General features: G+C 40.8%; 1 protein-coding gene across 5 annotated transcripts in view; it reads left to right on the forward strand.

Annotated features, from left to right (window-relative positions):
• LOC148110435 (uncharacterized) overlaps positions 1-22,344 on the forward strand; it is an 81,584-nt gene extending 59,240 nt beyond the window's left edge. For 3 of the 5 annotated variants that reach the window (XR_015724071.1, XR_015724069.1, XR_015724070.1), the window contains one exon: positions 3,141-6,604. Coding sequence is in view for 2 of the 5 variants with exons in the window: in XM_087861204.1 (XP_087717330.1) it covers positions 3,141-3,293; positions 17,943-18,315 (526 nt within the window). In the remaining 3 variants the exon portion in view is untranslated. Of the gene's footprint in view, positions 1-3,140; positions 6,605-17,942 lie in introns of those variants that run through there. The other 2 variants (XM_087861204.1, XM_087861205.1) reach the window with 1 other exon arrangement.
• Positions 22,345-23,266: the final 922 nt, after the last annotated feature.

Consider the following 23,266-nt stretch of genomic DNA (forward strand, 5'->3'; position numbering starts at 1 on the left):
GGCAACATTTAAAGTGTCTGTTACCAGCCTCAACAAAAGAGTAGTCTAAATGTTAAGTACTCCATTCATGCCCCCAGTCGAGCTGGACTTGCAGAAAGCTTCATATTTGGACTTAAAATTGCCTAAACACAGTTGCACTTTCATTTTGTGCCCTTGATTTCTAAGAGGGGCTCCGTGTGGTGTCCTTGCCTGAAGAACTCCAGTTGAATATACTGTGTATGACATCACTCAGTGTTTCCTGTATGAGGCCCCGTCACTGTGATTTCCTTGAGAAATTAATACAAGAAAAATACACTTGCTTTCCTGAGGAACTAGTGTGTTTCTTCTTATCTAATAATAAGAACTGCATAATAATCCATATCTCCCTTGTTTTGCTTATGCTGTCAGAGTCCTTAGAACCAAATTTAATGTTTGCAACTACGTAAGTTTATATGGGCTGTGTATTTATACTCTTTTATCATCCTCGCTTCTTTTCTTTCTTTTTTTCTTTCTTCATAAATTCATTTGTTTTAGTCTTACCATCATCAATTAATCTGAGAAAAGAGGCAGAGAATAAATAATAACAAGAAAAAAGAACAACATTTGGTAATTTTCAAAATAAAAGTTGTTTTACTTCAGCATGATTATTGGCCAATTTCTAATGACAACTCTATGAATCATATTAATTGAGTTGCATATGGTGTTTCTTTTAAAGTATTATATATTCACACTAAAACAAATGAAACAAAACAAATACTTTTGTGTTTTGGTTGATTTAAGTTCCAAGAATTTGTCAATTCTATTTCTGAAAGATAATTTAGCCCGTTTTGGGAAAACTGATAGAGAATCAATCTGAGCAGCTATTACCAGAGATTGAATCCTTCATTTAAAAATGGATAATGACAAATAAAAATGAAAGGTATTTACATTAGCTGAAGAACCTCACTAATTTGCAGATACCATGACTGAAAGAAGACAGCTGATTGATAATCCAAAAAGTTGTGAGAATTTAGTCATGGTAATGGCCTAATTTCAAATGCCACAAAGACAGGATTTTTCTCCATTGTCTTTCCCCCCATATTCTCTTCTTCTCCGGCCATCTCTCAGTCAGGAACTTTCTTTTTTAAATTAATCAGAGAATAGAGGTCAGGTTGTTTTTGCACAGAAGATCAAGGCTATGCAATAAGAAGTGGATAATATTATCAAAGTTTTGTCATGTGTATTTTAAGTATGAAGAACCTAAAGCCACTTTTTAAAAAATTTTTTTTTATTATATTGTGTTAGTCACCATACAGTACATCCCTGGTTTTTGATGTAAAGTTCGATGATTCATTAGTTGCATATAACACCCAGTGCACCATGCAATACGTGCCCTCCTTACTACCCATCACCAGCCTATCCCATTCCCCCACCCCCTCCCCTCTGAAGCCCTCAGTTTGTTTCTCATAGTCCATAGTCTCTCATGCTTCATTCCCCCTTCTGATTACCCCCCTTCTTTTTTTTAATATATTTTTATAATGATTTTTTATTATATTATGTTAGTCACCATACAGTACATCCCCGGTTTTCGATGCAAGGCTCGATGATTCATTAGTTGTGTATAACACCCAGTGCACCATGCAATATGTGCCCTCCTTACTACCCATCACCGGCCTATCCCATTCCCCCACCCCCCTCCCCTCTGTAGCCCTCAGTTTGTTTCTCATAGTCCATAGTCTCTCATGTTTCATTCCCCCTTCTGATTACCCCCCCTTTCTTTATCCCTTTCTTCCCCTACTGATCATTCTAGTTCTTATGTTCCATAGATGAGAGAAATCATATGATAGTTGTCTTTCTCTGCTTGACTTATTTCACTTAGCATTATCTCCTCCAGTGCCGTCCATGTTGTAGCAAATGTTGAGAACTCGTTCTTTCTGATAGCTGAGTAATATTCCATTGTATATATGGACCACAACTTCTTAATCCAGTCATCTGTTGAAGGGCATCTCGGCTCCTTCCACGATTTAGCTATTGTGGACATTGCTGCTATGAACATTGGGGTGCATATGGCCCTTCTCTTCACTACGTCTGTATCTTTGGGGTAAACACCCAGTAGTGCAATGGCTGGATCATAGGGTAGCTCAATTTTTAACTTTTTAAGGGACCTCCACACTGTTTTCCAGAGTGGCCGTACCAACTTGCATTCCCACCAACAATGTAGGAGTGATTACCCCCCTTCTTTATCCCTTTCTTCCCCTACCGATCTTCCTAGTTCTTATATTCCATAGATGAGAGAAATCATATGATAATTGTCTTTCTCTGCTTGACTTATTTCACTTAGCATTATCTCCTCCAGTGCCGTCCATGTTGCAGCAAATGTTGAGAACTCATTCTTTCTGACAGCTGAATAATATTCCATTGTATATATGGACCACAACTTCTTAATCTAGTCATCTGTTGAACGGCATCTCGGCTCCTTTCACAATTTAGCCACTTCTAAGTGTAAAGCCACTTCTAAGGATAAATAGGACTCTATAGATTTGACAGAGTTTCCAAAGGTGGTGAAGCTAAATGGGACAGCTGGTTGGGAGCCAGGGTTCTAGGTGGAGGGAAATAGGACATAAAGACTATGAAGGGAGACCAGGAAAGAGAGGACTCAAGAGAAGGATTCTGCAATAATGGGAAAACTGAAAACTAATAAACAAACCTGTTTTGCCTCATCCTCTAAATATATATTAGTGATCCTATGATAGCAATATTTCCTTTTTGATTATGGATTGTCCTCTTTTCCCTCTTTGGAAGTTAATAATTCTATCAAGGGGTGATTAAAATCTTGCCTTAACATAGAGCAGTAGACTGCCATGTTGAAAAAGATTCACAGCTTGGTTGAAAGAGCTTGGAGAGGAAGCATGTGAAACTGTTCTAGAGGCTGTTTCAACCAGTCCAGAGATGTTAGCTCCTTGTCCCCTATTCAGAGAGACGTACACACGCATCCACCATATTTCTTCCATCTTTTGGAAATTTGATGATTACCAGCACAAGACCCTGGCCATGACCAAATACATCCTTCTCTGGGTTCAGTACCTATAAAGCACAACCTAGGAGTTACTCAGAAGATCCCTTTTGTTGCCCAGATGGGGTGAGAACTGACATGCCCTGTGCTTTCTCTCCCATTACTACAGAAACCCGTGCTGCCCAGTAACTGCCACTTCTGCATGGACCAGAGTACAATCTCACTGGCGTGGGAAAGGTGCTGCTAGGCTCCTGGGGGCGGGGATGTTATCCTTGTCACAGCTGGAAAAGAGCAAGTTGAGATTGGATCATGAAGTGTTATTGTAAGTCACTAAGTTCATGTGTAAGTAATGAGAGAATCATAGAATCTTGATTTAATGACTAAGACGAGCACAGAACCCCTCAGCACGGAGTGCATTTCATAGGAAACTGATAACCAGATCCTCCCACACCCAAGCAATTAAAATAAAATAACCTCCTCCCCATTTCCCAATCTCACACACTCCCACCCTCAATCAAAATGATGTTGATGATGTACTTGTTTAAATTCTGGCTAAGTAGCTTTGAATGTCCTTTCTCAAATTTTGGGACTTTCTGGAAGTAAAACAATGGTTTCTCATATAGAAATAAATACAATAACCACAAAAAGTCACTTCTTCACTATTTCTTCCCAAATATAGAGCCTGATACTGAAAGCAATGAAGAAAAACTAAACGTGATGAATATTTCCAATCCGTGGGGCATAATTTTAATAACAGATGATACTTAATAAGTTTCTATGTAACCCACCCATTTTTCTTTTATTTTTTCATGAACCTCAGGAAAGTTCCAAATGAAAAACATACTCATTCTACCATTCTATGATAAGGTTTGGAAAAAATTCCTTCTTTTGTCCATATATTTGAGTCTTATTTACATACTTTTATAAAACTATAAAGAATGAAATGTGACAATCTGGATATCTCTGAAATATTTATGAAATAAACCATTTTTTTTTACACCAAATCATTTACAACACCCATAGACTAAGTCACAAACTGAACCATACTCGAGACTTTGAATTGAATAATAGAACTGCATTTGCCTAGTCAGCTGTGAGAACTGCTTCAAGACAGCCTCATCCTATTATCAGGGCTAAACTAAGACCTGGACTGGGCACAGTAAATCATAACCAGTTGATTATGCTTCCTCTGTGTATGTAATTTGGTGGATGGTTCTAGCTCTGGGAGGCAGAGAAACTGATGTAGTTTCCAACCCTGATCCAACCAGTTCAGAGGTGGGAGTCAGCTTCTGAGGCTAGAAGTGACATCAAATAACACAACAAAGTTCCTTGGGACTGTTGGAAAAGAAGTCATGCCGATCACAAGATAAAAAGTCTGGGCTGGCTAAGAGTATGAAGATGACATAGGGTTTAATAATTAATAAGCCATAATGGAGTAATCAAAAGCAACTCATGAATGGGAAAAGATATTTGCAAATCTTATATTCAATAAGGGGTTAATATCCAAAATATATAAAGAACTTATGCAACTCAACACCAGAAGACCCCAAATAATCTGATTAAAAAATGGACAGAGGACCTGCATAGACATTTTTCCAAAGAGGACATACATATGGCCAACAGATACATGAAAAGATGCTCAACATCACTAATCATAAGGGAAATGCAAATCAAAGCCATAATGAGATGTCATCTTACACCTGTCAGAATGGCTAAAATAAAAAATACAAGAAACAACAAGTGTTGGCGGGGAAGTAGAGAAAAATTAACCCCCATGCACTATTTTTGGGAATGAAAACTGGTGTGGCCACTGTGGAAGACAGTATGGAGGTTCCTCAAAAAATTAAAAATAAAAATATCATATGATCCAGTAATCCCACTACTGGGTATTTGTCCAAAAAAAATAAAAACATGAGTTGTGAAAAGATATTTACCCCTCTATGTTTATTGCAGCATTGTTTACAGTGTCCAGGATATGGAAGAATCCCAAGTATCCACTGATAGATGAATGGATAAAGAAGATATGGTATATATATACAATGAAATATTACCCAACCAGGGGCACCTGGTGGCTCAGCTGGTTAAGTGTCTGCCTTCAGCTCAGGTGGTGATCCCAGGGTCCTGGGATGGAGTCCCACATTGGGTTTCCTGCTCAGCAAAGAGTCTGCTTCTCCCTCTCTCCCCCTCAGCCCCTCCCTACCACTCATTCTCTCTCTCTCTCTCTCAAATAAATAAATAAAATCTTAAAAAAAATAAATATTACCCAGCCATAAAAAAGAATGAGATCTTGCCATTTGCAGCAACATGGATGGACCTAGAGGATATAATACTAAGTGAACTAAGTTAGAGAAAGACAAATACCATATGATTTTAGTCATATGTGAAATTTAAGAAACAAAACAAAGGACAACAACAACAAAACAAAGGAAAAAGAGCCAAACAAAAAAACCAGACTCTCAAATACAGAGAACAAACTCATGGTTGCCAGAGGGGAATTGGCGGGGATGGGTGAAATAGAAAAAGAAGAGAGTACATTACCTTGATGAGCACTCAATAATGTATAAAATTGTTGAAAAAAAGAAAAAAAACCCAAGAGGAGCAAAAGAGTTCTCTTAAGCAAAGCCTCAAGCAACAAGAAAGCTGTTGCTGCATTTGTAGAAGTCTGGGGTAGACCTACTGCGGGGTACATGCTGACTCTTACTCCAAGTGCTGCTCTTACCTATAGACCTAACAGAGTTCAGAGCCCTCCTCTTGAGCCCTTGTGATGCGAGTGTCCAGAGGGCCTGCTTCTAGCTATGTGGATGCTGGGTGAGCTCCGAAGACCCAGTCCCTTCCAGAAGACCCTAAGTTATGTTTTTACTCTAACTCCTTCTCTAACCAACTGAGTGAGGCCAACTCAGGGTGCTGAGTATCAGGAGGAGAAAGAACCTTTAATGACAGGATGGCTTGTCCTGCTTGTGATTTAAAAGATAGCTCTGTAAACTCCACTGTTGCTAGTTGTTCCAGAGCCTTTCTTGGCAAAAATCTTCATGTTAGAAATAGCTTATCAAATCCTATCATGTTATGGGGTCTGTCTCGACATTTCGACCTTGTGGTAAACACCTTCTTTTCTTTTTTTAAGATTTTATTTATTTATTCAACAGAGATAGAGACAGCCAGGAGAGAGGGAACACAAGCAGGGGGAGTGGGAGAGGAAGAAGCAGGCTCACAGCGGAGGAGCCTGATGTGGGGCTCGATCCCAGAACGCCAGAATCACGCCCTGAGCCGAAGGCAGACGCTTAACCGCTATGCCACCCAGGCGCCCCTTGGTAAACACCTTCTTATGCATTGCTTAAGGTAAGGGATCATACTGAAGAAATAAAGAAAATTCTAAATTTACATTTGATCTATCTTTTAGAGTCCTATTCCAAGTGAGACATTTTATTTATTTTTTTTAAAGATTTTATTTATTTATTTGACAGAGAGAGAGACAGCCAGTGAGAGAGGGAACACAAGCAGGGGGAGTGGGAGAGGGAGAAGCAGGCTTCCCAGTGGAGCAGGGAGCCTGATGCGGGGCTCGATCCCAGGACTCTGGGATCATGCCCTAAGCTGAAGGAAGACACTTAACGCCTGAGCCACCCAGGCGCCCCCAAGTAAGACATTTTAACTGTAATACAGAGGAGCTCCTGGGCGGCTCAGTCAGTTAACCATCTGCCTTTGGCTCAGGTCATGATCCTGGGGTCCTAAGATGGAATCCCAGGTCGGGCTCCCTGCATAGTGGGGAGCCTGCTTCTCCCTTTGTCCCTCCCCCTGCTCATGCTCTCTCGCTCTCATAAATAAATAAATAAATAAATAAATAAATAAATAAATAAATAAATAAAATCTTTAAAAAATGGAGTATAGAAACCTGATATCTAGATTCAGTCCCACATCCTACTGGATCAGTCAGGGCTGAAGGCTTTTACTGTTTTTTTCTACATCTGCTTTGATTTTCCCGAGTTCACATTTGTTTCTGTTCTTCAATGTTTTCATTAATAAATTATAGGAAAAGCTTAGAGTATTTTAGCGTGCTCTGTTCTATATGATAATCTTATAAAGCACACAGCATATGCTATTACAGTGTCAGTTCTTCCTGCTGGCTCTCCTCCCAGGGATGTGGACATTCCCAAGGTGTTCTCTCTCCAATGGCAGCAGAGGGGGCTGCCCTGTGGCAGGCAGGACAACTGTTTCCAAAGCAACATTCTTTGCAGGTGGGAATCATCCACTTTATGCCTTTTGGGGCAGCAAAATATTGACGGCAACACATTCAGACTGTCAGGAGGGGTTGTTAACTTGGAACTTTCAGAATAAAGGTTTTCTAACTAGGACTGAACCAAGACTCTTAAGTTTTGACTGTATTTTTTAGTTTATGCATAGATGCTCTCTTTTGTGTCAGGAATAGGACTACATATTGATAATATAAATACAATTCAGATATATACTCCTTCCCTCAAAGAGCCCACAAGCCAATGGGAAAGAATGGTATGAAACAAGTGAAAGCAAAGGATGGTAGGTGCTTTGATTGATTTGCATATGATCTAGTTGGGACTCCAAGGAGGGAATTCAACTTGGGGAGGTGGTTATGACACATTTCCTGCAAGAGCTGAATCCTGAAACCAGCACTTGCCTGACAGGGTCAGGGTGAGGGCATTCTGTAAGGAAGGGGCAAGAAATAAATGAGTCTGTAAGGAAATTCTGTAAGGAAATGAGCAATAAATAAATAAATAAATGAGAGCTGGGCACAGAGGACAAGAGAGAAGTGTGGTGAGATAGCTGGAGCAGATTACTGTGGGCCTTGCCTGCCAGACCATTTTGTTGGTATTTGGGAGGCATGGAAGCATTTGAGGCAAGAGAGTGACACTCTCTGATGTGTTGTTTTAATCACGTGTCAGCAGTTATAGATAGTCCAGAGAGATGGGAAGTAGAGACAGACCAGTTCAAAGATTGTAGTGATATCCAGGAAGATGATGGGGGAAGGGCAAGATTCCGGCCAGAGCAGTGAGATGAGCTGGAAGGGAGGAACCTAAGAGATTCAAAAGGCATACAAGTAGAGATGAATCAGCGAGATTGAAGGCCAGCCTCAGACTTCAGGTATAAATTATGGTATAACTCATAGATGTGACAGATTGTCTTTTTGTTAAATTTCAGCTTCGTTGAGGTGTAATCGACACATAAAATTGTAAGATATTTTCAATTATACAATACAGTGTTATCAACTGTATTCATCATTTCACATGAAATCCTTAGACCTTATTCATCTTATAACTAAAAATCTGTACTCTTTTACCAACCTCTCCATATTTCTCCCCACCCCTCACCCTAGCCCCTGGCAACCACTTTTCTACTTTGTATTCTCTGTTTCTTTTGACTTTTTTTCTTTTCTTTTCTTTATTTCAAGATGCCACATGTAAGTGATACCATGAAGTATTTGTTTTCTCTGTCTGGTTTATTTTACTTTGCATAATGCTCTCAAAGTCCATCCATGTTGTCTCAACTAGAAGGATTTCCTTTCACACTGCTGAATAATACCACACTGTATACATATACCACATCTTCTTTATCCATTTACCCATTGATGGACACTCAGGTTGTTTCCATATCTTAGCTATTGTGAATAATGCTACAATAAACATAAAAGCTTCTGTACAACAAAGGAAACTGTCAACAAAATGAAAAGGCAACCTACAGAATGGGAGAGAATATTTGCAAATCACATTATCTGATAAGGGGCTGATATCCAAAATATTATAAAAATGTGTAAGAACTCATACAACTCAAGAGAAAAACCCTAAATAATCCAATTTAAAAATGGGCAGAGGAACTGAATAGACATTTTCCCAAAGAAGACCTGATGTCAAAAGGTACATGAAAGGGTGCTCAAATCACTAATCATCAGGGAAATGCAAATCAAAACCATAATGAGATATCACCTAACACTTGTTAGAATGGTTGTTATCAAAAAGACAAGAGATAACAGGCATTGGTGAGAATGTGGAAAAAAGATAACCCTCATGCACTGTTTTGTAGGAATGGCTGTAGGAATTTGTAGGAATACAAATTGGAGCAACCACCAAGGAAAACAGTAGGGAGGTTCCTCAAAAAATTAAAATGAGAACTACCATATGACTGAGCAATCCCACTTCTGGATATTTATCCAAAAGAGATGAAAACAGGATATTGACAAGATGTCTCCAATCCCATGTTGATTGCAACATTACTCACAATAGCTAAGACTAAGATTGTCTCAATATCCATTAAAATACTAGGCATACTTAGGTAGATTTTAAAAAGTAGGTTCTGATACCCATCTTTCATGTTCTAAGAGGACAGTGTCTAATAAAGGACTTTTCCATTACTTCTCTTTCAGACTCTGTGGTTTATCATCTGTACCACATGAAGAGCTATGTCCTATCAGGAGCCCCCCCTTTTTTTTTTGGTACTGTCCTTGTCTTTTTTTTTTTATTATTTAAATTCAATTAGCCAAGGTATAGTACATCATTAGTTTTTGATATAATGGTAAATGACTCATTAGTGGGATATATCATGTGCCCTCTTTAATGCACATCACCCATTTACCCCATCCCCCCACCCCCTCCCTTTCCACAATCCTCAGTTGGTTTCCCAGAGTCAAGAGTCTTATATGGTTTGTCTCCCTCTCTCATTTGTTCCCATTCAGTTTTCCCTCCCTACCCCTCCCCTACTGTCCTCTGCACTATTCCTTATGTTCTACATACGAGTGAAACCATATGACAATTGTGTTTCTCTGATTGACTTATTTCACTTAGCATAATACCCTCCAGTTCCATCCATGTCGATGTAAATGGTGGGTATTCATCCTTTCTGATGGCTGAGTAATATTCCATTGTATATATGAACCACATCTTTATCCAGTCATCCGTTGAAGGACATCTCGGCTCCTTCCAGTTTGGCTACTGTGGACATTGCTGTTATGAACATTGGGGTGCATGTGCTCCTTCTTTTCACTGTATCTGTACCTTTGGGATAAATACCTGTAGTGCAATTGCACTACATAGGGTCATAGGGTAGCTCTATTTTTAACGTCCTGAGTACCTTCCATACTGTTTTCCAGAATGACTATACCAGCTTGCATTTCCACCAACAGTGTAAGAGGGTTCCCCTTTCTCCGCAACATCTGTTTTCCCTGTCTTGTTAATTTCAGCCATTCTGACTGGTGTAAGGTTGTATCTCATTGTGGTTTTGATTTGTAGTTCCCTGATGTCAAGTGATGTGGATCATTTTTTCATGTGTCCATTAGCCATTTGTATGTCTTCTTTGCAGAAATGTCTATTCATGTCTTCTGCCCATTTCTTCACTGGATGATGATGATGATGATGATTATCATTTGGTGTTGAGTTTGAGAAGTTAAGTCCTATTTCTATTTGCATTTTTCCTCTGTATTTGCATATTATTTGTTCACAGTTTGTTTCAAGAACAAGTATTTTATCACATTTTTTTGTACAGCAGTTCTTTTCTTTCAATTAATATTATTTTGTTACACAAGTAATTCATATTCACTACAGGAAATAGACCATACAGATGAGAAAGTAAAACTCATTAAGTCTATCATCTAGAGAAAGCTTCAGTTGACATTTCTTTTGTATGGAACCATCCAGAAATTTTATGCACGACTGAAATATATGTGTTTATATAAAGGTGGATCTTCTATACACATTTCTTAGTTACCTGCTTTTTTTTTTTACTCAAAAATATACTGTTATATTGTCTCCATGTCAATAAAGATACAAACTGAGGTAGTTTTAAACATTTTTTGTATGTTTGTACCATAATTAATCAACTCTCTTCGGAGGCCATTTAGTTTCATTATTTTTACTAAACAATGCTGCTTTAAGATTCAGGTTGGGGATTGATTTTATCCTACTTGCCAGCTCAGAAATAAGCCAAGTACTATGTTGTGGGTGCTGGCAGACACAAAACTTCTGGGCATCTGCTTGTACACTGGTTCTCCTGGCCCCCAAAGCCCATAGCAGCGATTCGGTGGGCCCAGATGGATGCTGTGCACACAGTGAGGTTAGGGAATCAATTTCTATGTAAGCAGTAAGAAAGCCTGCTCTTTGCCCCAGGCGATGTAACCTCATCCTTTAAGGTCACCTTCCTTAAGCATAAGCCTGAGAAATGGCCTGGGTAGAGTGGTCGATGTTGTCTTCTTGGCAAATGCAGCAAGATGTGTAGGAGCAGAAGGGCTCTCTCCTGATAATACATATCTTGCCTATACATTTTGAAATAACCTTTGGGTACATTCCAAGGACTGAAATCACTCAACCAAAGTGTTTGCATAGTTATAGACTTTCCATACATGTTACCAGATCATCCTTTAGAAACTTATTCTTGCATGTTTGCTTTCTCAATTGTGTTCTGTAAAATGACTATTGCTGTTGACTTGCTAGCAGGGATGACTTCTGTCATTTGAGTGCTCAGACCATGTTGGTGTTCTCTTTTCCAGGGATATGTCTCATTTGTATTAACAGGGAGGGTACTGTAGCAGAGCCATTTTCTGATTGGTGTCAAGCTAAAAACAGGTCACATGCCCCAGGTTGGTGGGAACAGGAATGCTAAACATAGCATCGCCTCTCCCCTTCTGCTGCAGCTCAAGTCTCTTCCTATTCAGGAGGCCCAAGCCCCTGCCTTCTTATTTGATCTAACACTATGGACAGGTGGTATGTTGTATCTGTGTGCTAGTAGGTGAATTTTAATGACATTTCAAGGCATTCTGAAAAAACTAAGTAATTCTTTGGATTGCTTTTGTCAAAGAATACAATTATTTGACATAAGTCTCATTGAAAACAGATGTGGAAACATGCAATTCTGACTTTTTTTACTATACTTCCTTGAGGGGTCTTGGCTTGTGCCAATCTGAATTTTAATGTTGAAAGTTTCAGTCTCTTTTTTTCAGGTATGTTGCCTTTAATACATAGGAAATCTTTGGGAGAGGACCCTTGAGCAGTAGCTAACACTGTTAAAAGCAAGACTGAACCATCAGAGGGCTAAATAAAGGGAAAGATTTGTCCTTAGACCAAGGCCTCCCATAGGACAGGACTGCCGTGCATGCATCTTGGTAGTGGCTGGGGCCGGTGGTTTTGGGCTTGGGAAACTCTGTTTTTATCATAAGCTCTTCCTATGACCTGGCGTATTCTCTTTTTGTTTTTTTTTTTTTCTGTTAAATGAGAATGCAAATAACTGACCCTGACCTCAATTTGAGAATCACCTGAAAATCCTTGTTTTTATTTATGTGTGTTGAGACCCAAGTATAGATCCCAGGCGGCATTTTATATCCCACCTAGAGCCCCGTCCTTTATCCCCAGCAGTGGCTCTCCATGGTTCACCCATGGGTTTCCTAGCACTGGAAACAGATCAGTTGAAATGGATTACCTGCTGGCCATATATGGTGTCTCCTTGAAGTGAACGAGCTGGGTGTTTTGCAGAGGAAGAACCTGACTACTATAACCTCCAGGTGTAGTATTTTTGTCCCCATGCCAGGAAAGCATGTCCTTTTTTACTAGAATGTTTGATGGAAAATCCATAGTGTCTAAAGAGCTGAATTAGAACGAAAGTGTCCCTAATTTTCTTCCTGATCTTGTGGTAATGTTCATAAAGAGTATTCTCCAGGCAGGCAGAATCAGTCATTCTTATGGATAGAAGTTTGTTTCCCTCCCTTCTCCAAAATTCATATATTGAAGCTCTTCACCCCCAATGTGAATGCATTTGGAGATGGGGCCTGAGAGGAGGTAATGAATGTTAAATGAGGTCATAAAGATGGGGCCCTAATCTGATAGGATTTGTGCCTTTAAAAGAAGAGAGATATCCAAGGTTTCTCTCTCTACTGTGTGAAAACATAGCAAGGAGGCAGCTGTCTGCAACCCAGAAAGGGAGTTCTCACCAGAAACTGACCATGCCAGACCCTGACCTGGACTTCTAGACTTCAAAACTGTGAGAAAATATATTTCTGTTGTTGGAGCCACATGGTCTGTGCTATTTTGTCATTGCAGCCTAAGCAGACTAACGTAGTCATGAAAACACTCCAGCAACAGCCACTATGACTGGGCAGGAGGAAATCCAATCACCTTTTGAGATGACCTGTCAAATGTGTCCAAGAGCAGTATTTCTCCCTGACTGGTCTCAGACCAATCCTCTCAGTTCTTTTCTTGGGAAAGCACAAATGCTAGGTGAACAACAACAGAGCAGATTACTATTATTTTTTTTCTTAGCTGTGCTGAGTTATTTTTCATTTTTCTGTGAAACTTCTGTGGATCCCAACTACCTAGATGTTCATCAAATTTATAGGAAGTGCTTACTGAATCAGGTGCCTTGAGATCCATATTAAAGTTTTCTGAAAGCAGATAAATCATATTTGCCATGGAATATGTGTACCTGGCATTATTATTGGCATCCATAAACATTTGTTGCATGATAGTAAATGACTGCTTTGTAATAAATGGAATCTGAACTACTATGGTGTCTGGTCAATATTCCAGATTATTCCACATTTCTTCTATCTTTGCAATAACCATCTTTACCCAAAGTTTTCTATACATTTTCCTTCAAATAACCTAAAGAAGCCTGACCAGGATACCTTCATCCAGTTCCAATCTGTAAAGGATGGAAGATTTAGAAGTGGACATCTCAAGGACCATCCTTCTTACATGTACAGTGTAGTCCTCTGGATCTCTATGTGTGAATGGTTTTCTTAGGCCCCTTGTCACAGATGAGATGTTCAAATCCTTTAAATCAGTTTCATATGCTTCAAAGGAGTGCAATATTCTACCAGTTCTAAGCTCAAGAAGTCACATCTTTTGTTGGGAAATATCAGAATACTCAACTCACAGAGGCTTAAACTAATAGCTGTATCTTTCCTTTTTATGTATGTTACAAAGTCTAGACATAGGCTGTCCAGGGCTGATACCCTGATTCAGTGATCTTTCGATTCTGTAGTTTTTTGGTCTTTTTAAAAAAAATGTTTTCCAGATGGCTTCTGCCCCTTCAGGCATAACATCTGCTTTCCAGTCAGCAAGAAATGGGAAAGGCACATCTTCGCTTTTTTATTTTTGAACCCGTACTCAAGCCCAAGGAGTTATGCCTTTGTCTCCTTGGCCAGAACTACATAGTATAGCCAGTCTTACATGAGGAAGGCAAGGAAGAACTTGGTTGAAAATGTGTGTTGAATGAACTAACCTCACATATCTTCCGTATTATCTTAAGTAAGAAGAGGAAGATTTTGGAGAACCCCAAATAAGACTTGGAGAGGTAGAAAGAAAAGTAACTTCTGAGAGTTCAGCAACAAGAGGTTATGGGCATTCCTCTCATGGCCCCACTTAACTTAGCTCCATAGAGGCTCAAGTCTGTGTTTGTTCCAATCTGAATGGCCAACCCAAGATCATCAGGTGCCCCTTCATATGTGAACCACTCATGACTGGGGGTCTGCTGGCTTAAGGGTAAGGGTTGGGTAGTTCAAATGTGGGTTCATATAACTGACCTTTAGAAGTGGTTTTGGAGACCTTGGAGAACAGACCTCTGGTCTAAGCATCCAGGTCCGTGCTATGACTTTGGGCAAATCATACCTTAGACTTCCATTATTTCATCTGTAAAGTAAGAATAGAAATATCCATAGATTAAATGAGAAAATGGAATAAGCACTTTCTGGCAGGTATGAAGCCTTGTGTACATAGGTGTTACTATGATTTTTAGAACAGTGCCAAGATGTCACTGCCTTTTCTGGTCATTGATATGTTTCATGTCACTGAACATCTCATGAACATAGGCAATTAATATTTACAAGAGTCCTCTTTGCTATGGTCCATCCTTAGATTTTTCCAGGCCTATTGTCACCTTTCCCCAGCCAAATTCTCTTTCATGAGTGGGTGGAGAGAGATATGTATGTGTATGGGGTATGAAGCAGTAGCCATATCCCGGATCCCATCTGCAGTGGATGGTGAATAGAGAAGGCAAAACCTAATTTCGTCCTGCTCACTGGAGATCACACAGAATCCAAAGGGTTAAAAGCAATATTCACATGAGCTGCACAATGAAGTCCCTATAACACCGTCCAATGAGATAGTCACTTGACCACACCACATTCAGTGAGGTAATGGTCCCACACGCATCCTCTTCTCCTTGGTGGTAGGTGCATAAAATATAAATAAATGATCAAGTTACAGTATGAACTCTGAATGACCAATTTCGGTTCAAGTAAAGGCCTTCTCCTACCTCACAGTTCCCTGCTGATAAATCTTTCAGCAACAGGTTGATACCTCTCAGAAACAGACCGTCTAGCAATGTTTTCACCTTCTGTACTTGTCAGGATGGAGTGAGTGCGAGCTGGAGGCCCGAACACACATGCAACCACAGACTAATGGCCTTGAATGTGTTTCTTCTTCCAAGAGCCTTTGGTCAATGTTCTGGCTGCCGCTGGGAGGGAAAGGAAAGTGAACAGGTTGTAATGTCAATAGCAAATGCAATAGACCATCTGCAAAAGGGAGCTACTGGTCTGACTTCCACAGTGTGCCAGCTCCAGAATTAAAGGGACAGGACAGGGCTCCTATGACTAAAGAGAATGGCAATATCAGCTTCAATTTCTCCATCCTCTTAGTTTTCCCTTGGGGTAGATTATTTAAAGTCTGTCATGAGTCTTTGCAAATTCATAAAACAACTTGCATGTGCTACCTCATTTTACTCAGGTCGATCTGCATTGCATGGGAAAAGGAGAATGAATTAGGGCTTCAACATTTCTCAAGGGATTCTTGGGTGACAGTCTGCATGGGGTTGACAGGGAAGGAAGTGGACATTAACTTATAAAGCTGGTGCTCTGACCGTAAATGGAAGCCACTCTTTCCCATGGGAATGTTGGTTTTGATAAAGAAAAAGGACAAGGCTATTCTGCTTTGTCTTATTTCTCTGGTTTCCCTGGTGTTTGCTTTTCCCTCCAAATTAAGTAAAGCCAAACTGCATTAAAGTGACCGGTACATCCCTTCTTAGGCAGATATTGTCTGAGTGCCACCCACTCCTGCTCTTGAGGGAGGCTTTAGTGTTGGATCTGGCTAATGTCCTTCTATGATCCAAAGGCTACCTCAGAGGTCCAATGGGTTGGCTACTTGATCTGTAAACTTCAGCCATCCTGGGCCTGAGACTCAAGTTTTTTCTGGTCATCACTGGCTTGGAGGTCTGCACTCTCCTGAGTTATTGACAGGGTCCTGGATAGCCCCTACTGCACCTTTGTGTGAATTACCAAAGGCTCCCTGCTCTTGGCACACCAACTAGAAAGCATGCCTCTGCAGACTGACAGTTGAGGCAGGGTACATGTGAAGTGTAGGCTCGTACTCAGCCTCCAGGTGTACCCCTCTACCTTCACACAGATACATGCTGTGGGCCTGGTTGGTGGCAACACCTTTCATCTTTCTCTTTGCTGAAGTGTCACAAAGAAGTTGGCCGCAGGGCAAGTCAGGCAGTGGTAGTTCTCCAGGCTCCTTTGACTTCTGCATCAGGCAATTGCAACATCTTGGCATGGACAGGGACAGCTCAGCTCTCGTCACAGAGACTTTAAACTCATTAATTCATTCAACAAATACTTATAAAATACCTCCCAAATTCCAGGCACATATAAGGGGGTGGAGCACAGACATGGTCCCAGTGCTCACGGGCCTTGTAGTCTAGGTGGACGACAGACAAAATAATTTCATAATGTATGAGTGCTAAGGAAGTTATGACAGCAAAAGTAACGTCAAACCAGGGGGTGAGACTTGGGTTGGAGAAGTAATAATACCAAAAAGGATAAGACTAAGCCAAGGTCAAGAGGATGAGCGGTCTAATCTGAAAGAAACCCTTCATACGTCAAGGCTACAGGGCAAAAAAAGACAGACACACTCCAGGAACCAAGGGGAGACTGGTGTGAGGGAATGAAGCTAGAAAAGGAGAGAAGGCACGAGATTAGGTTATTGGAATGTGCACAAGACAGATCATTGCAGGTCAGGTCAAGGCTTTTCAACATTTTCTTCATGTAGTGGGAGGGATTGAAAGGCTTTAAGCAGGACAATGATGTCATGGCTTCATGATGACATGAAGATTGCATGGCTGATAGCTGTAGTTGTGGTATGTTGTGTTATCTGCCTTGTGTAGCTAGCTGAATGATGAACCTCCCTGACTGGAGATAAGTGTAGGGGTGGTGGACCCCACACATTTAGGGTCTCTTGTTCCCATGCCTTTTTCATCATGGCCCTTTGCCTATGTCTCCACGAAATACTAAATCCTGCATCTACAAGGGGACCTTCTTAACTTGGGTTTCCCCTCTTAGTGTTACAGGATTTTTTTTCCCTTTGGTGCCCACATGTTCTTGGTCACATCACTTCAAAGAATGAAGAGACAGACCAAAGAGTGGTGGGGAGCAAAGCTTATTGAGTGATAGTACAAAGCTGCCTAAGAGGGAGGGGACCTGAGAGGGTTGCCACTGGAGTTATCTAAGTCTAGGGGTTTTTATGGGCTTGTTGGTGGACGGTTTTAATCTGATTAACCCTCTATGCGCTTGTCATCCAACCAGGTTTTGTCATCTATCATGTGGAAAGGGTGAAGGGCTCCTTCTAGTGTGGTGTAAAATCCTTTTAAGGCTGTTTTTTTTCTTGGGGGAGGATGGAGGGGGGCTTGTCCCTGCCTGCCTTTCTTCCAACTATCCATCATTAGCATTTCCCATTATCAAGCTCCAAGACATCCATATGCAAATGTCCTTGGGAGCTTTTTCCCACATATGTGAAAAAAGTGTGATTCGTGTCACTCTACTCTATAACCAATCAGTTAACTCTTCACCAAGATTCAAATCTGATCTCAAACTACCTGTGAACTTGATACATTGTATGTGTTAAGCTAAAGACCAGAAATGCTATTGCATTTACCTTTATGTCGGTACTAAGTATGTGTTTGTGCTTTTTCCAAGTGCTCCGTTCTTACCAGACCACAGGAGGTCAGCACACAGTGGCCTGATGAGCTGCTTGGAGTGTGTGTCATCGATGGGCCCTCCTGGAGATGCCGCGGCTGTGCAGTCCCCTCAGGGGCAAGGCTACATCTGGTATAACTTCATTTCAACACAGGTGTTGATGATATGGTCAAGTCATGTAGAAATGAGAGATTCAGTTGCTCCTTCCCTTGGTGGCCTGTCTACACAGCTTCATGAAGGGAGGAATGGAGAAATTTCTGTCCCTCCATTCAAAGACATTTTAAGAAGGAAGAATAAATCCAAGCACCTGGAACCTTCAGTCAAGTCACATTTTTATCTATTCCATTGGTGTAAGGGGAATGTGAAAGACTGAAACATACTTTCAGGATAAAGCTAGCTGTCTAGAGATCTTTTAGAGACAAAAGTTTTACTGAAAGTGTAGTATAGTCACAGGAAAAGTCCTCAAATTAGACTTATGGGTTCAAATCCCAACACTACCATTTCCTAGTTATGTGTCAGTCTGCTTGGGCCGACATATCAAAATACCATAGACTGGATGGCAATATATGGTAAACAACAGAAACTTATTTCTCATAGTTCTGGAGGCTGGAAGTGTGCAATCAGGGTGCCAGCATGGTTGGGTTCTGGTGAGGTCTTTCTTTCTGGCTTAGCTGACTGTTTCTCAGTGTGTCCTCACATGGAAGAGAGAAAGCATGCGAGAGAGAGAGAGAGAGCACCCCGCAAGCATGAGTGCCCCAAAAAGTATAGTCAGATGCCTCTTCTGATAAGTATACTACTCTCATCATCAAGTCCTCACCCTCATGACCTCATCTAACCGTAATTCTCTTCCAAAGTCCCCATCTCTAAATACCATAACATTGGGGTTCAGGGTTAACACACAAAATTTGGAGGGACACATTTAGTCCACAGGATTCCTCTACTGGACCCTCAAAATAATGTTTTTATCATATGCAAACTATTCACTCCACCCCAACATCCCCAAAAGTTTTAACTTGTTCCAGCATCAACTCAAAGTCTAAAGTCCAAGGTCTCATCTAAATATCATCTGCATCAGATATGAGTGAGGCTCTAGGTATGATTCATCTTGAAGCAAAATTCTTCTCAGAGCGAAACGGTGAAACCAGACAAGTTATGTGCTACCAAAATACAATGCTGGGACAGGCAGAAAATTGACATTCCTATTCCAAAAGGGAGGAATTAGAAAAAAAGGAAGGGGTGATGGGCCCCAAGCAAGTTAAAATCTATCAAGGCCAATTCCATTAAATCTTAAACCTTGAGAATAATCCTCTTTGATTTGATGCTTTGCCCTCCAGGCCCACTGGGGTGGCAGCACAGCATCCAGGGCTCAGCCAGGTGGCCCTGCCTGTGCAGCTCTCTGCAAGGGTGGCAGTCCTGACCTTTGAGGTTGAGGCAGCCATGCCCCCTGGGCATAGCCTTGTCCCCTGGGCCTGGTGGGAGTGGCAGTTGTGATAATCTCTGAGTTGCCTTCGGAGTACTCCTTCCTGTTGCTTGAAAGACAGTGCTGCTGAATAGCTCTGTGGTCCCATTCTGTTTAAGTAGAATTCAGGATCTCCTATCAAATGGCTGTTCAGCTACACCCTTAGTGTTCTCTTCAAAACAGGCTTTCTCATTTTTTTTCAGTATGACTGAGAATTTTCCAAACTTTCAAGTTCTGGTTCCTTGGTGCTTAGAATTGTTTCTTCAGTTTACTCTCTCCTTTCTTTTTACTTTGAGAGGTCAGAAGGAACCAAACCACTCCAACACTTTGCTTAGAAATCTCAGCTAAATAATCAATTTCATCATTTGTAATTTCATCACTTTCCTCTACCTTCCACAAAACACTAAAACACAAACAGTTTGGTCAAGTTCTTTGCCACTTTATAATAAGGATCACCTTTCTTCCAGTTTCTAATAACATGTTCCTCATTTCTGTCTGTGACCTCACCAGAACTGCCCTTAATGTCCACATGTCTAGCGTGTACCTCAAAACTCTTCCAGCCTCTACCAGCATTCAGTTCCAAAACCACCTCCACATATTCAGGTATTTATCACAACAGCACCCACTTCTCAGTACCAAAATCTATCTTGCTTAGTCTACTTAGGTTACCGTAACAGAATGCCATAGTGGCTTAAACAACAGCAATTTAATTTTCTCACAGTTCTGGAGGCTGAAGTCCCAAGATCTGCCCTCAGCAAGCTGGTGACCCAGGAGATGAGGATTGATGGTGGAAGGTCAAATCTGACTCCAATGGCCTGAGAACCAGGCAAGCCGAGTGTGCAGGTTCCAGTCCCAGGCCAGGGAAGTCGATGTCTTAGCTCAAGCAGTCAGGCAGGAAAAGTTCCCTCTTACCAGCCTTTGTTTATATTCAGGTCAATTGATTGGATGAGGCCCACCCACATTCAAGAAGGTAATCTTCTTTACTCAGTCTACCAACGTAAAGGTTCATCTCATCCAGCATACCCGGAATAACCTTTCACCAAATGTCTGGATGCCTCATGGCCTAGTCAAGTTGACACAAAAATAACCATCACAAGTATGTGATACCCAAGATTCTCATCCTTTCTGTTGATCAGTTTCTTATCTGTAAAATGGGGATGGTAATAAAATCAACCTCATAGAATTTCTTTAAAGAGCAAACTGTTTAATGCATATAAAGCACTTGGCAGTATCTGGCCTACAGTGAGGGCTCAATACATGATGGTTATTCTTATCACTGGGTTGTATACATCACCAGGTAACAAGTCTACCTAGGAAGTTGGAATTTTCATAGATGAGTTCAATTCACTCCTGATCATTCATAATACTATAATGCCTAATGTCTAGTCTCAAGCCTATTGTTCTAGGACAACACAACCTGGTACTATACCTATTGAAACTAAAAAACCTTACTTGACTCCTTTGCAATATACTGAGGAATGCTACCTGCATTAGAAGCACCTTCAAGCCAGTTAAAAATACACATCTCTGGCTCCACACAAAAAGCATTAGAGCAGCACCTTTCGGGCAAGAGGTCCAAGGATCTGTATTTTTTAACAAGAGCCACCGATAATGTACACAAAATGTTGAGAACTACCACCATGATGGAACTCTGCACAAGCTACTGACTTACTACTTCCTCTTTTTTTTTAAATTAAATTTATGTGAATGTGCTTTAATGTTATGGAGCCACTTGAGTTTCTGTTAGCATTTTATCCCTCTTATATTCCTCTAGTTGTATATTGTATTCCTTTAGGGCGGGGGTCAGGGCAGGTTTCTGCTTCGGTTGTTGCTTGTAGTCCAATGCTTCCTCACCCCCACCTTGCTTACTGCAGCTGAGCACATCATCCCCTTGCCACCCTCAACCATAACAGACTGTCCTGCCTACTCCCTTCTGATTTAATTCTGTATTGTAGTACCTTCCCTTCCCTTACCCCCTTGTTGATTCAAGGAGCTGTTTTTATTCATTTTAGAGCCAACACATCTGTCATATATTTCCGTCCAACTTAAAAACATAAAAAAAAATCACTGGTTACTGAACACAAAGTCATGCCTGCCCTAGATGATCATTTCTTTTGTAAATGGCATTAACTTGATGAGCCTGGATTTTCTGGGCTTCTACTCTCTGACACTCCTTTGCTGCCATTTAGGTCAAGTCCCTAAACTCACAGTAGACAGAGATGCCTCTCAAGGCTAGGTTTGTGTATATATTTGCTTAACCTTGTGAATTAAAGTAAACTTTGTGGTTCATCCACAATTTCCGATTTTTATAGACTACTCTTTCACCACGAACACAGGAAATTAAGCTGTGGTTCTTACTGAGGAAGTGATATAGTGCAAAGTGTGGTAACAATGGACTGTGAGTAGATTGGAAAGGATTTTTCTATTAGAATTATATAATGAGTGTCTTACTAGTCAGAAATAGTAGAAATCAAGTTTATTTAACCTAAACAAATAAGGAATCTGTGGGAAAGCTCCCCAAAATGCCAGGCTTGGAGCACATGCAGGAACTAAGGTAGGCTGTGAACCTAGTCCTCGGCAGAATGCAGGCAGAGCAGGAGCCTGGTTGGGTGTGGTGCCCGTGCAGCCTGTGACTTTCACATTCAGAGCCCCAGGCAGGAAATTCTGGCTGGCTGACCAGGTGTTCACTCCCCTGCGGACAGTTGCTACGGTGGAAGGTGAGCCTTACTCTTCCCACGGTTCTTCCCAAATACTAAGAACATTTGGATGTTGTAGCTTCAAATGACAGAAGTCTACCTCAAACATGATTCCCACTGCAATAATAATACCCATCAGTTTTTGAGGACTTCTATTTTTTCAGGCACGGGGCTAGATGTTCCTTATGTAGAATCTTTGATCCTTACCACAACCCTCTAAAAAAGATTGTAGTCTATTTTTTTTTTTAACAGTTGAAGAGGTTAAGTAATTTCCCTATGGACATAGAGGTGATTAAGCGATAAACCAGGACTTACCTGATCCAGAACTGATGGCCTGTCCACTCTATCACAACACCACCTCTGTGCATTATCTGCACTTGAATATTTTCCCTGTATCCCAAATAGGTTATACAAATAGGGCTTGTTTTTTAGGCCTTACATCCACATCTGCATAAGAAAGGGTATTAATAAAATAACCTCTAAGGCTTCTTCCATCTGTGTCAATCTGTGTTTCTAGAACTATACTCTGATGGCTACTATTTTAAAATGGCTTTAAGTATATAACTACAGAGCAGATTTGGAAGATGTTGGTGGACCCATTATTGCTATCAGGTGTTAGGCTGTTTTCTTTGGTCTTGTGCAGCTTTCCCTGAAAGACTGTTCTTCCCCCGCCAAGTCAGGTCCCTGAAATCTGTTTGGAAACTAAATGCAGGCCTGTATCCCTGTGGAAGTGGCTGTCAAACATACAATTCCTGCTGTCTGGCTGGTAACATGCTAATCACCCTTTGTTCTTCTAAATGAACACATCTCAGCAGAGACTCAAAGAAACTTTCAAAGAAGAAAGGGTTTATGTTCACCATCTTTATGGGGACAAAGTGAGGGGTGGTTGTTCAAGCAATCACTCCTGATATTCTCTTGGGTATATGTGGTTTTAACTAGAAACTGAAAGCTACTTGGACACTTTTGCAGAACCATATCACTGGCTTCAGTCTGGAACTCCTGTCTGAAACTACAACTAGCAAGAGGGCATTAAAAGGCATGAGCTCTGGGTGTATTCCTTCTTCATGGGGAGCAGTTTGTGATTCATTTATTCAAATATGTTATAAATGGACATTTACGGAGCACCTGCTTGGGGTAAAGATTGTATTAGTGTTGAGATTTTACTTGCA

This window comes from Ursus americanus, chromosome 3 (assembly GCF_024610735.1).
Source record: "Ursus americanus isolate L20-20 chromosome 3, mUrsAme1.1.p, whole genome shotgun sequence".
Classification (NCBI taxonomy): Eukaryota; Metazoa; Chordata; class Mammalia; order Carnivora; family Ursidae; genus Ursus; species Ursus americanus.